This window comes from Pteropus alecto, unplaced genomic scaffold (genome assembly GCF_000325575.1).
Source record: "Pteropus alecto unplaced genomic scaffold, ASM32557v1 scaffold107, whole genome shotgun sequence".
Classification (NCBI taxonomy): Eukaryota; Metazoa; Chordata; class Mammalia; order Chiroptera; family Pteropodidae; genus Pteropus; species Pteropus alecto.
This window is the reverse complement of record NW_006440619.1, coordinates 860,317-875,736: the sequence shown is the minus strand read 5'-3', so window position 1 is coordinate 875,736 and position 15,420 is coordinate 860,317. Positions and strand designations below refer to the sequence as shown.

The following is a 15,420-nucleotide window of genomic DNA, read 5'->3' as shown; positions in this document are numbered from 1 at the left end:
TGGCTCTGCCCCCAGGAGCCTAGCGAACCACTGCTCCCTCGTGGTGTGAGGGCGGCGATGTTTTTCCTCCCACCCACTTTTGGGTCCCCCCTCCCCCATCGCGCTCCCTCTAGCTCTCGCCACAACCTGCGAGCCCCAGACCTCGGAGGAGCACCCCAGGGAGCTCAGAGCGCGTGCACGCGTGGAAGACGGAGGACGCCAGTGGGCAGGTCAGTGAGCAGTGCCCGGCGCCCTTTCCCCCTACCTTCCTTTCCAGCCTTTGCACAGGTAGGATATCTTCTGCTGGCTGGAGCCGCTCGTGGAATTTCCTTCAGGGCTCCCCGAACTCTCTTAATTTGCCACCCCAACTCGTTCTAGAGCCCAACTGGCAGCTGCTGGGCTAAAGATGGGGTCCAGGGCTCCGGACAGAAGCACGTTGGGGACTCTGGATTCGAACTCATTACTCTCCATTTCCCATGGGCCTGCATATCTCTATGCTCTGGCGCTTTGGGGAGGCTGCTTGGGAAGCTACCTAATGGGTTCTGCAGTCCCCTTAGTCGTCGCCTGTGTCCTGAACCTTTCCTTCTCACTTGCTGAAGTGCTGTGAACCAGTGGATGATTAATACGTGCTAAAGTTAATGAAACAGGGAGGACGGGCGAGAGGCTCTTCTATCCTGTGGACATCTGCTTCATTTTCCATCCCTGATCACTAGGGTCAGGGTTTGAGACGCTAGGCTCAGGAAGCAACACAGTTTCTCACCAGAGTTCAGGGCCTGGAAAACCTGCCTTCTAGTTCCTCTGGTCCTGCCACTAATTATATGAGAATGGGCAATTGAGTTTTCTGGTATACAGCGTGCCTGAAGTTGTTGTGGGGGATGAAATGAATGGTAGATAGCAAGGTGTTTTGCAAGCCAAATGAAAGTCCTTGTTTGTCAGTCATAAGCAGCAATGAAGGCATTGACTCCGACAAGAGAAATGCCTGGCTAGAACTGCTATTTTTCAGTGGCAACCCACCACTAGTGAACTGAGCTTTTCCTGTTGGGAGGTAGAGTGGGAGAGGATTTTAGCCCAGGGACCCAGGGTAGAATGCAGTTCTTTCTTATTGTTTATCAGAGAATTGCTACCCTAGGGTATATCCCATAGATGATAGTGAATGTGAGATTACAAGGTCAGTCAAGCCTCTCTGGGAGGATTAAAGAGACATTGTGGGGCATGAAGAACTGGCTGACTGACATGTGTTCAGCCCTTAGCCTTCCCTTCGGAATGTCTCTTTGGTTCTCTTCTACCCAGGAGACCTCTTCTGAGAATGGACAGACTCCTGACAGCTTGATGGCCCAGATTGCCTTGCAGTTACAGCTGGGCAACGTCCTTTTGCTTGATGCAAATGAACAATGTGAATGCTTGTTTCATGGATGCGCCTTAATCTACATATATTTTTAGGTTCTGACATGTTTCTTTTTCTCTTGTAAAGCCCACTCTCCCTCCCCCTCCTCAGTGTTAGTTACAGGGGTTTTGTTTTCTTTCTTGCTTTCTTGTGGCCTGGATCCCCCCAAAACATGTCAATGGCTACATTTTTAAGTAACCTATAAAAGAACCAGTGCAAGTCCAATGGCACAACAGCCTGTGTGAAGCAGACAGAGAGTTAATGCAGAAATAACTCCAGTTAACTGGGTCAAAGTATAATTTGAAAAATTAAGGACAGTTTGGCTCTCTGCAAGTGTAAGAGTCGGCGTGTTTGCTGAGCAATGCTTGCCTGTGTTTATTGCTGCAGTCTCTACAAAGGTCTTGAACCACCCACTCCTCCAAACGAAAAAGTTAAAGGGATAAAGAGAAATTGAATAGGGAAGAGACCTGGAGAGGGAACTTGTCTTGGTTTATATTTCTGCACAGAATACAAAGGCAGGACTTCAGGATCTTATAAATCAAAAGCGAGGATTTATAAAGCAATTCGTTTTCTGATGTTCTCCATCATAGCCTGGGAGGCCACACAGATAACAAGAATACCAAAAGAGATTAATTACTCTCTCGTCACCGACTTTTCTATTTGCTCATAACATTAGTTGGGACTCAAGAAAAGCCAAAAAAAAAAAAATCAAACAGCTATTTTTCTTGCCAGCTTGAGTTATGAAGCAATGCTACTGTTCACGGAATCACCCAACCATTGTACAAGAAAAACAACCCTTTTGGTTCTTGCATTGGGAGACCTGAAAACTGTGGTTTCAAAAATACCCCCTGAGATCCATATGTAATTGTGATAAATTGGATTTCAGTGGTTTAAAAAATCTTTCTCATTTGGAGGCTTGAGGGATAAGCTTATTAAAGTAAACTCAGAAAGAACCTCACTAGGTGGGTCGCTGTGTTAAATTGTTCATGCAAATTATTTCAAGGTAACCTGGTAGCTCTCGGAGGACAGAGACATTCTGAGTGATTGAAGATGGACCACAGCTCACAGAGGGGACTAAGATGGCAGATCTCAGGCCTTTGGCAGGCTAGGAACAAGTCCTAGGAGAACTTAATCCTTGTTTAGGGAACAGGGAGGAGGTAGAGAAGGCAGAAGGGTACTGCAAATGCTGGCTGATGGCACAAATTATTCTCTATGATTGGTTCTTCTTCAGTTACATAGTCATAATTTGAAACAATGGATTTCCAATTATGCAGCCAACTTCATAGCATTTAAAGTAGAAGCTGTGGCATCCACATCATGGCCCAAAGACAAGTCAATTCTCCATAATGATCATCTTGTATTCCTTCCAGCTCCTTATACTCCGTATTTAGGTTGGACCCTCTAAAAAGATCAATGAGCTGAGTTCCCATCCAGAGTTAATCCCAGACTGAAATGGTGTTTCTAGAATATTTAAATATTTTCACATCACCCATTGGAAGAATTTTACAAAATAGTAAGTCTATGAAAATACCTGTGACTGGATATGAGCTATAACAAACTTTCCGTGTTCAAAGGCTCTCAAAAAATTTAAGACTTTTACCCCTTAGGCTGGACATATAAATCTCATATTTTTAAGAATTGTAGTTGCTTTGATGGTCTTTTGTGTGGTGATATATTATGATCACTTTGCCTATTTAATTTTGCCTAAATTTCCTTAAAAGTAGCTCATTTTAAATTTCCATTTCACAATGGACTTAATGTGAGAGGAATATATCTGAGTCATTCAGGAATTTAACTGCATCCATTTGTTAATTACATCTGCGTTTTCCAACATTAGTAAGCCAAACTGAAGATCCTTATAGATCCCATAGAAGACACAAGAGAAACACTAATCAGTTTGTGCTTCATCCCTAAAGGATTAATAAAACAGTAGTCTTGAAGCTCAGATTAGTTAACTTTCATTTCAGACATTGGGTCTCATGCCTGTGATTTTTATCTAGTTTGCCAAAGTAGTTGTTTTGCAAACCCAAGTTCCCCCTTCCTCCTAAAGAAAATCTCTTGAGAAATCAACTTTAATTCTTTTAGAATTAAAATTCAAAATTTATTTTTATTTCCTTATGACTTGCCAGTAAGGATTCAGCCTTAGCATTGGATAGAAATACATGTTCATCTACTTGAATTTTCCCCTACAATTTTTGCAAGACAAAAGAGGTAGGTTCTGTTTCTTATGCAGAAAAACAATGATTGTATTTATGTAAATTCCCAGCATTTTTCCCCTAGCAAGTTAGAAACCTAAGCATCAGTGATCTCCATCACTTCTAGAGGATCTGTTTTAAGCCATTTTTTCTGCTTTCTTCCCAACAGCTTGACTATACCAGGTCCTGAAAGTTTTGAGTTGCCTTTTACCATGGCCAAAATGAGAAAAAAGTGGAAAATGGGAAGCACGAAATATATCTTTTCCTTGTTGCTGTTCTTTCTTTTCCTAGAAGGGAGCAAAACAGAGCAAGTAAAATGTAAGTGTCTCAAGTTTAAAAAGCAGGATGCTTTTTTGTAATTTCTTTGAAAATGCGGTTATAATCTGTGGGGATTGTGGCCATGCCATTATTCTAAGAGAAGAAAGTGAATGTTACTGGTTTATTCATGAGTTGATAAAAGAGCTTTGAATCAAGCTAACTAAATTTGGGCCGGTTTTTCTGATTATCATATAGTTTTCATCTCATAGAACACATGGCACATTAGCCTATTTTCCTTTTCTGTTTTAAACTATATAAATCTCATTCCATTTTACATAACTCTAGAAATATCTGACAGATGAACTGGATTTTTCCCCAAATTTCAGACTCTTCAGCAAAGGTTTTCAGTTTATGAAAAGGAATAACAGAAAAGAAAAAAGAAAAGAAAAAGTAAATTGGGTTCTCCCTATTTTCTTATGCTGAAGCATGAAGAAGGAAACAACCTTCACATTAACTGGATTCAGCTGAAAAACCCTTTGAAGAAATTGAGATTCTAGGGACCGTGAGCAAATTGGATACCATTTATTGAAAGGAATAATACCCCACAAAGCCAGAGAATATTTCTAGAAAGTCAGCGATCCATGTGATGAGCTAAAATGTTTGAGAAAGCAGAGTGGCAGGAAGGGAGCTAATTAACCCTCTTTGACTCATATTTGGGAGATTTATGAGTAACCATTGATATCTCTGCACTTGTTAGGAGCTTTCGGCTCTCTTCGCACAGTATGAGCCTCATCTTCTTTGCGCCACTTACAGCCATTTCTGAGGTGGACACTTGCTCCAAATTTTAAGGAAAAGCCCTAGTTCCCCCTTTTTGCTGTATCAAAAGAAGCGCAAAGTGGAACTAGTCCAAGAGGGGCATTCTCTGCTCCTCTGAACTTATTCATGAGAAGGAATTGTGAAAATATTCTTGGTAGGAGCTGAAGCAGCATCTGAAGCTTGTCATTTAAACATTTATCCTTTATCAACAGAAGTTAAATATATTAGGCATGAGGTTTGTTGACGGACAGAACAGGGCCAAGCCTATTCCATTATTATGTGTGTTTCTGTCCCACTATGATTTTCATAATAAACTTAATCTTTTACCTAGAAAAATAGTGCTTTTGATTAGGCTTTTAAACGTGAGTGATGTGTGGTGATATCTAGTATGATTGGTCTGTAAGAGGAACTTTAGCAGGACATGATCTCACCAAGGAAATGTGGATCAGCCTCTCCCCTTGTATTCTTTAAATCAGCGGTCCCCAACATTTTTGGCACCAGGGACCAGTGCTCCTATGAGAATCTAATGCCGATGATCTGAGGCGGAGCTGAGGTGGTGACGCTAGCACTGGGAAGCAGCTGTAAATACAGTTGAAGCTTCGCTTGCTTGTCCACTGCTCACTTCCTGCTGTGCAGCCCAGTTTCTATGAGGCCAGGATCGTTATGGACCTGCGGCCCGGGAGTTGGGGACCCCCACCTTAAATGACCATCTCCTTCCACTTGACTGTGGTCCATTAGATTCCTCCTCTTCCAGAAATCCTCTTTGATTTAAGCGGACCTGATAGAAAGTTTGTCCATACACTCACAACTCAGCTCAGCTTCAATCAGCTGGGCTTAAAATTCTTTCACTCTTAGAAAGAAACTTCCTTATGGCCTTTTACAGATGGTATCATGAGAGAAGTTGGCAACTCTTAGAAGACCATTTCTTCTGGGAAATTGCCCATCCATATTTATGAAGAATTGAGGAATATTGTCCATGTAATGTACAGCTTAATTGACACACCAAAAACAAAAACAAAAACAAAAACAACTTAAAAACTATTTACAGACCACAAACAATTACTTTCTAACATTTCCTACTGACTATGAATTTGTCTTAAGCACTTTTGATATTCAGTTGGTATTGAAATGATTATATACAACATGGCCTAGGGCACCAGTTCTGGTCTAGTGTTTAAGGCTAATAGACAGATGATGAGGCGAAGGTCATGGTAATTCCCTGAATAAGCTATTCAGCATCATTTTGGGTAGCTATACTAAGGCTAATTCTCTTGAAGACATGTGCAAAGTTATCTCCACTAAAGGAGACTCTCAAAACATATGCCCTATGTATGTTCCTGGATGCACACATACACAGACACACACATATACATCATGCACAGAACTTTAGATTGCAACTCTAACAGTGAGAAATTAGAAGCAGTGGAAATGTCATTTCACTGGGGAACAGTTACATAAATAATCCATGTAATGTATGCTACCATTAAAAACAACTATGAATTTGATCTCAAAGGCAAGGGGAGTAAAAGCAAAAATAAATGAATGGGACTTTTATCAAACTAAAAAGCTTCTGCAAGGCAACAGAAACCATTAACAAAACAAAGAGGCAAACAACTGAATGGGAGAAGATATTTGTAAACAACACTTCCGATAAGGGGCTAATATCCAAAATACACGATGAACTCATACAGCTCAATAACAAATAAAACAAACAATCTAATTAACAAACGGGCAGAAGACCTGAACAGACATTTCTCCCAGGAAGACATACAAATGGCTAACAGACATGAAAAGATGCTCAACTTCACTAGCTATTAAGGAAATGGAAATCAAAACCACAATGAGATACTACCTCACATCTGTTAGAATGGCTATTATCAACAAGAAAATTGACAAGTTTTGGAGAGGTTGTTGGGGAAAAGGAATCCTTTATTAACAATTTAATTTCAAGATAACTGGGCATTTGCTCTTGGAAGCAAAATGTTTCCATAAGGAAACTTTTAACAGTCTCATTTGAATGTGTTGCCTTCATCCCTAATTCAGTAGGAGGTCAGAGTCTCATTTCCATTTATTTACAAATAAATGAAAACATTTATTTGTAAAGATATATGCACCCGATGTTCATAGCAGCATTATTCATGGTGGCCAAGATATGGAAACAACCAAAGTGCCCTTTGGTGGATGAGTGGATAAAGAAGATGTGGTACATATATACAATGGAATATTACTTAGCCATAAGAAGAGATGAAATACTGCCATTTACGACAACATGGATGGATCTTGAGATTATCATGCTAATCAAAATAAGTCAGACAGAAAAAGTTGAAAACCATATGATTTTACTTATATGCTGGATATAAAATTGAAAGCAACAAAAGAACAAGAGAAACAAAACCCATACACACAGACAACAGATTAGTGGTTACCAGAGAGAAAGGGAGGAGGGAGGAGGTAGATAGGCTACGTAAAGGGGGTCAAATATATGGTGATGGAAAGAGATTTGACTTTGGATGGTGAACACTTAATTCAAGCAAGAAAGAAAGAAAATTTGATAGCCCTGGAAAATGCTTATATTAACTTATTTTAAAATTTCTTAAATTATAAAATTAATAATACTCGTACAAAACAATATGAAAGTATGAGTTTATAAAGAACCTGTATCCCTCAACTCTTATCCCACTCCCCACAAGTAACTATTACTAACAGTTTGCTTGTGTTCATTCAAACTCTTCTGTGTTATAAAAACATACATTCCTATAGTTTTTTTTTTTACAAAAATGGGATATATATATATCTTTTTTGTAATTTACTTTTACATCCTTCAATGTCAGAACACAATATAACAGTACCATATTCTTTCTAGTGCCTGCATAGTTTCCAGTTGTATAAATGTGCTATGGTTTATTTAACCAGTTCCTTTTTGTAAATATTTGGTTTATTTCCAGGTTTGCTATTACAAGTAAGGAATTAATGAACACCTTTAGACACTTAGGCAAGTATTTGTGAAGAATTGTTAGGCAAAGTGTATTTTCAGTTTCAATCTTGTAAGGACTGTCAAATTGTCCTCCAAAAAAGTTGCATCAATTTATATTCCCACCATCTATGTATGTGTACATTTCAATATTCCCTTATCAAAATGTTATTAATATTTGTATTTGGAGTCCAGTTTAATAGGAGAAAGCATATTTCAGTTTTGGTGTGATATTTTCCTATTACTGGAGCACCTTTTCAATTATTTTTATTTAAAATTTTTTTTTTAATTTAACATATATTTATGGAGCAAATACTGTTGGAAATCACTCATATAGGTCATGTAGAGCAGAGGTCGCCAATCCCTGAGCCGCAGACTGGTACCTGTCCGTGGCCTGTTAGGAACCAGGCCGCACAGCAGGAGGTGAGTGGCGGGCAAGCAAGCTAAGCTCCATTTGTATTTGCAGCTGCCCCCCCAGCACTAGCATCACCACCTCAGTTCCACCTCAGATCATCAGGCATTAGATTCTCATAGGAGCACAGATCTCTAGTACCAAAAAGTTTAGGGACTGCCGATGTAGAGAATAAAAAGAATCTCTTTTTGAGGGGAGGAGAATACTCTATTATTTTATTTTATATTAGTTTTTGGTATACAACACAATGGTTAGATATTTATATAATTTGTGAAGTGATCCCCCGATTAGCAACCATCTGGTACTATACAGAACCATTACAATAATATTGACTATATTCCCTGTGCTATACTCTACATCCCTGTGACTGTTTTGTAACTACTAATTTGTATGTCTTTATCCCTCCAACTTTTCCATCCATTCCCCCAACACCCCTCCCCTCTGGCAATCACCAGTTTGTTCTCTGTATCTTTAAGTCTGTTTTCCTTTAGTTTGTTTATTTCTTTTGTTCCTTAGATTCCACATATAAGTGAAATCATATGATATTTACCTTTCACTGTCTGACTTATTTCACTCAGCATAATACCCTTGAGGTCCATCCATGTCATTGCAAATGGTAAGATCTCATTTTTTTAACGGCCGAGTAATAGTCCATTGTATATATGTACCATAATTTCTTTATCCAGTCGTCTATTGATGGACACTTAGGTTGCTTTCATATTTTGGCTATTGCGAATAGCGCTGCAGTGAAACTAGGTAGAGGTGCATAGATCTTTACGAGCTAATGTTCTGGTTTTCATGGATACTCAGAAGTGATGTTGCTGGGTCAAAAGGTAGTTCTAGTTTTAATATTTTGAGGAATCTCAAAACTGGTTTCCACAGTGGCTGCACCAATTTGCAGCCCCACTAAAAATGTACGAGGATTCCCTTTTCTCCACATCCTCGCCAACATTTGTTGTTTTTTGATTTATTGATGATAGTCAATCTGACAGGTGTGAAGTAATACCTTATTATAATAGGTTTTGATTTGCATTTCGTTTGATTAATGACTTTGAGCATCTTTTCATAAATCTATCTGTATGTTCTCTCTGGAGAAATACCTATTCAGGTCTTCTTCCCATTTTTTAATTGGATTGTTTGTTCTTTTGGTGTTGAGTTGTATGAGTTCTTTATTATTTTGTATATTAACCCGTTGTTAGATGTATTATTGATGAATATCGTCTCCCATTCAGTAGGTTGTCTTTTTGTTTTGTTGATGGTTTCTTTTGCTGTGTAAAAAATTTTTAGTTTGATGAAGTCACATTTGTTTATTTTTTCTTTCGTTTCCCTTGTCTGAGGAGGTATACTAGAAGAAAAATTACTAATAGCAATGTCAGAGAGTTTACTGCTCATGTTTTCTTCTAGGAGTTTTAGGATTTCGGGTCTTAATCCATTTTTAGTTTATTCTTGTATATGGAGTAAGAACGTGGTCCAGTTTCATTTTTTTTGCATATATCTATCCAGTTTTCCTAACACCATTTGTTGAAGAGACTGTCTTTACTCCATTGCATAGTCTTGCCTCCTTTGTCATAGATTAAATGACCAGATAGGCATGGATTTATTTCTGGGCTCTCCATTGATCTATGCTAGTACATTTATGCTACTACCATGCTGTTTTGATTACTATAGCCTTATAGTATAGTTTGACATCAGGTATTGTGGTACCTCCAACATTGTTTTTTTTTTTTTTTTTCTCGTTTGCCGTGGCTTTTCAGGATCTTTTATAGCTTCATATAAATTTCAAGATTATTTGATCTAGTTCTCTGAAAAATGCCATTGGTATTTTGATAAGAATTGCATTGAATCTATAGATTGCTTTGGGTAGTATGGCCATTTTAACGATGTTGATTCTTCCTACCCATGAGTATGGTATATGCTTCCATTTATTTGTATCTTCGATTTATTTTTTTAATGACTTATAATTTTCCAGAACAGGTCTTTTACCTCCTTGGTTAATTTGATTCTTAGGCATTTTATTGTTTTTGATGTGATTGTAAATGGGATGGTTTTCATAATTTCTTTTTTGGATAGTTCGTCATTGGTGTACCAACTTCTGAATATTAATTTTTTATCTTGCTACATCACTGAATTCGTTGATCAGTTCTAACAGTTTTGCGTGTGTGTGTGTATGTGGAGTCTTTATGGTCTTCCTCTATAATATCGTGTCATCTGCAAATAATGACAGTTTTACTTCTTCCTTTCCAGTTTAGATGATTTTTATTTGTTTTTCTATCTGATTGCTGTAGCTAGGACTTCCAATACTGTCTTGAACAGAAATGGTTAAAGCGAACATCCTTGTTTTGTTCCTGCTCTTAAGGAAAACAATTTTAGCTTTTCCCTAAGGAGTATAATATTAGCTGTAGGTTTGTCACATATGGCCTTCATTATGTTGAGGTATATTCCCTCTATGTCCACTTTGCTGAGATTTTTTTTAATCATAAATGAATGCCCAATTTTGTTGAATGCCTTTTCTGCATCTATTAATAGCATCGTGTGATTTTTATCTTTCAGTTTGTTAATGTGGTATATCCCATTAATTGATTTGAGAATATTAAACCTTGCATTGCAGAACTAAATCCAAACTTGATCATGGTGTATGATCTTCTTAATGTATTGCTGAATTCAGTTTGCTAATATTTTATTGAGGGTTTTTGCATCAATGTTCATCAGGGATATTGGCCTATAATTTTCTATTTTGGTATTGTCTTTGGTTTTGGCATCAGGGTTTTGGCATCAGGCTTCAGAAAGAGTTAGGAAGCCTTCCTTCCTCTTGAAATTTTTGGAATAGTTTTAGAAGAATAATTGTTAATTTTTCTTTGAGTGTTAGGCAAAATTCACCCATGCAACCATCTAGTCTAGGAATTTTTTGTTTTCTGGAAGTTTTTTGATTACTGATTCTATTTCATTGGTGGTAATGGGTAGGTTCAGATTTTGTGTTTCCTCTTGACTTAGTCTTTGGAGACTGTATGTTTCTAGGAATATATCCATTTCTTCCAGGTTGTCTAATTTGTTGGCATATAATTGCTAGTAGTATTTTCTTACAATCCTTTATATTTCTATGAAGTCCATAGTTACTTCTCCTTTTTCATTTCTGATTTTATTTGGGCCCTCTCTTTTTTTTCTTGATGTGTCTAGTTAAAAGTTTACCAATTTTGTTTATCCTTTCAAAGAACCAGCTCTTCGTTTCATTCATCTTTTATATTTCTTTTCTAGACTCTATTTTGTTTATTTCTGCTCTGATCTTTATTATTTCCTCTCTTCTACTCTGGGTTTTTTCTGCTGTTCTTTTTCTAGTTCCTTTAAGTATAAGGTTAGATTGTTTATGTGAGATTTTTCTTGTTTCTCGAGGTAGGCCTCTATTACTGTGGATTTCCCTCTTAGGACTGCATTTGTTGTGCCCCATAGATTTTGAGTTGTATTTTCATTTTCTTCTAGGTATTTTCTTGATTTCTTCTTTGATCTCATTGTTAACCCATTCCTTGTTTCGTATCATGTCATTTAGCCTCCATGTGTTTGTGTATTTTGCAGTTTTTTTTCTTGTAGCTGATTTCTAGTTTCATACCATTGTAGTCAAATAAGACACCTGATATGACTTAACTCTTCTCAATTTATTGAGACTTGTTTTGTGGCCTAATATGTGGTCTCTTTTAGAAAATATTTTATGCGCACTTGAGATGAATATATTCTGATGCTTTGGGATGAAACACTGCGAAAATATCAATTAAATTCATCTAGTCTGGTCTGTCATTTAAGCCCACTCTTTCCTTATTGTTTTTTTTCTGGAAGATCTGTCCATTGGTGTCAATGGGGTGTTGAAGTCTCCTACTGTGAATGTATTACTGTCAATCTCTTCCTTCATGTCAGTCAATAGTTGCTTTGTATATATAGGTTGCCCTTTGTTGGGTGCACATATGTTCACTAGGATTATGTCCTCCTGTTGTACTGATTCCTTTATAATTAGGAAATGGCCTTCTTTGTCTCTTATTATAGCCTTTGTTTTAAAGTTTATTTTGTCTGATATAAGTATTGCTACCCCAGCTATTTTTCATTTTCATTTGCATGAAATCTTTTTCCATCCCTACTTTCAGTCTGCATGTGTCATTTGGTCTGAGGTTGGTTTCTTGTAGACATATGTATAGGTCTTGTTTTCTTATTCATTCAGCTACCCTATGTCTTTTGATTGGAGCACTTAATCCATTTACATTTAAAGTGATTATTGATAGCTACATAGTTATTGCCATGTTATTATTCGTATTTATGAGTTTTTTTTTCATCCTCTTTTTTACAGAAGTCCCCTTATCATTTCTTGTAATTCTGGCTTGTCGATGAAGAATTCCTTTAGCTTTTTCCTGTCTGGGAAGGTCTTTATCTCACTTTCCATTTTAATTGATAGCCTTGCTGGGTAGAGTAGTCTTGGTTATAGGTTCTTGTTTTTCACTTGTTTATCACTTTGAGTGTTTTGTGCCAATTCCTTCTGACCTGCAAAGTTTCCGTTGAAAAATCAGCTGATATTCTTATCAGAGTACCCTTGTTAGTAACTAGCTACTTTTCTCTTGCTGCTTTTAGGATTCTTTCTTCGTCTTCCTCCTTTGGCATTTTAATGATGCTGTGTTTTGGTGTTGGTCTGTTCGAGTTCCTCTTCTTTGGGATTCTTTGCACTTCCTGGACTTGTATGTCTATTTCCTTTGCCAGGTTAGGGAAGTTTTCTGTCGTTTTTTTTCAAATAGGTTCTGAATCCCTTGCTCACTTTCTTCTCCATCTGGTACCCCATCTGGATGTTGGTACATTTAATGTTGTGCCAGAGGTCTCTTAAAATTTCTGCATTTTTTTAAATCTTTTTTATCTGTTTGGATTGGGTGTTTTCTGCTACCTTGTCTTCTAAGTTGTCACTTTGATCCTCTGCTTCATCTAATCTACTGTCGATTCCTTCTAGTGTATTCTTCATTTCAGTTATCGTATTTTCATTTCTGACTGGTTCTTTATGATTTCTAGGTCTTTTTTTTGTACTTACTATCTCTCTGTTGAATTTCTCACTGAGATCACCTATCTTTCCTCTCAGTTCGTTGAGTATCCTTATAACCAGTGTTTTTAACTCTGTCTCTCATAGGTTGCTTGTCTCTATTTTGTTTAATTTTAGTTCTGGAGTTTTCTCCTATTGTTTTATTTGTGGCATATTTCTTCTTCTTTTTTTCATTTATATGCCCCTTTGTGTTTGTTTCTATGTATTAGGAAGATTTATTACATCTCACAGCCTTTGCCAGGTGGCCTTGTGTTGTAGGCATCCTGTGTGGCCCAGTGGTGCAGTCTCCCTAATCACCTCCACCGGCGGCTCTGGGTGTGTTCCGTGTGTGGTTATGTGTCTTCTATTGTAGCTAAGCCTTGATTGCTGTTAGCACATCAGAGGATGAGATTGACTACCCAGCTAACCGGCTATGGGGATTGGCTACACCAATAGGGTATGAGCTGCTGTGTGGGGCTGACCTCAACAGTTTCATGTATCTGTCGAGATCACCTTTTGGGTGTGCTGCATATGGGGCTAGTCAGGTGGTACTCTGTTGTGGTCTGGCACTAGCTTTTGGGTGTGTTGGTTCTGTGGCCCTTTGGGAGGGGCTTGCAAGTAGGCCAAGTTCAGCTACTACTTTTGATTGCTCAGGGCTACCTGGTAGGAGCTACAAAGCGATCCTTAGATCGTTGCTGCCTATGTTAGATCTGGAGGCATGTGGGAGAGACCACACTGTGAGCCAAGGTCTGTTACCCCAGTATTGAGCCTGAGGCAGCTTAGCAAAAAGACCAGTGCACCTCAAGGCTGAGGCTGCCTGCCAGCTGCCTGTATGACTCTGCAGCTGGAAGAGCCTTTGGGTGGTATGCAAGTTGGGTGGGGCAGGGACCCAGAGAGTCACTGGGGTAAAGCAAATTAATTTCACCCAGGCAACATAGAGCCTGGTTTCATGCCAGTGCTGAATCTCCTCAGCAAGAACAACCGCTATCCTCTTCAAGCCCTCAGACCTCCGCTATCCACCCAAGAAATAGTCCAACTTGCGCTGACACCAGTGACTTGCCACTAAGAGTTCCCCCTGAAATGTGTGGACCGCATGTGGGCCACGTGATCTGAGAACTGTTGCCTGCCAATGAATGTTCTGCCCAGATAAGGCTTGGGGTGGGGCTCGTTGCCCAGCAATGGGCTACAGTCGGCAATTTGTGGGCTGGGCACAGCTGGGCCCCAGGGAGACATGGGGTAGAGCTGGCCCATCTCACTGAATCAATGCAGCTTCAGAATTGGCCATGTGGGGTGGGGAAGGCAATATGGCCACCTGCAGACTGCCCCAGAAAGGGCCCCACAAAAAGGCAATGTGGGCTATCTCTCTATCCCTTGCCCCCACACCATGCAACTCAGTCTTTCCCCATATGTCCCTTGAGCCTCCAGAGCCACTGAACCTCTGCTGGAGCCCAGGGATTCTGCGTGTGAATCTGTGTGTGGGCCTTTTAACGGGATGGCTGGGTTTTCAGGTTCCTTCTGTTTCACCCAGACAGCCAAAGTCCTTGCTAGTTTTTACAGTCAGATTTTATGGAAACTCATCTTTCTGGGTCAGGAACCCTGGGCAGAGGAGACTCTATGCAGGGCTAGGGCCCCTTGCTCCTTCTGGAGGTCCTCTGCAGCTGTATTCTCCCTCCCTGTGCTCCACCACAATGCGCGGGTGCAGGGCCAGCCATTTCACATCTTCTCCCCTCCTATAGTTCTGGATATAGTTTTTCTTTTCTTTTCTTTTCTTTTTATTATTATGGTGATATTAGTTAATGAAATCCAGTAAGTTCCAAGTATACAGTTTAACAGTAAGGTATATATATTATATTGCATTGTGTGTTCACCACCAATAGTTAGATCTCTTTCTATCACCACATATTTGACTCCCTTTACCCCATCTACCTCCTCCCTCCCCTCTACCCTCTGATAACCACTAGTCTATTGTCCATGTCCATGAGTCTCTGTTTGTCCTGTTTCTTCTTTGCTTTTAGGTTTATATCCCAAATGTAAGTGATATCATGTAGTTTTCAACTTTTTGTCTGGCTCATTTTACTTAGCATGATTATCCCAAGGTCCATCCACATTGTCGCAAATGGCAGTATTTCATCTCTTCTTATGGCTGAATAATATTTCATTGTATATATGTACCACAGATTCTTTATCTAATTGCCTGTTGTGGGCATTTCGGTTGCCTCCATGTCCTGGCACCCATGAATAATGCTGCTATAAACATTGGTGTGCAAATATGTTTTCAGATGTGGGTTTTCAAGTCATTAGGGTAATTATCCAGTAGAGGGATTGCTGGATTATATGGTAGATCAATTCTTAGTTTTTTGAGGAACC

General features: G+C 39.0%; 1 protein-coding gene across 2 annotated transcripts in view; it reads left to right on the top strand.

Moving 5' to 3' along the window:
* Positions 1-3,732: 3,732 nt before the first annotated feature.
* The window catches only part of CHRDL1 (chordin like 1), a 136,641-nt gene continuing 124,953 nt past the window's right edge, over positions 3,733-15,420 (top strand). For both annotated transcript variants that reach the window (XM_006917270.3, XM_006917269.3), the window contains exon 1: positions 3,733-3,876. In XM_006917270.3, the coding sequence (XP_006917332.2) occupies positions 3,771-3,876 (106 nt within the window). In that variant the 5' untranslated portion in view covers positions 3,733-3,770. The remainder of the gene's footprint in view (positions 3,877-15,420) is intronic.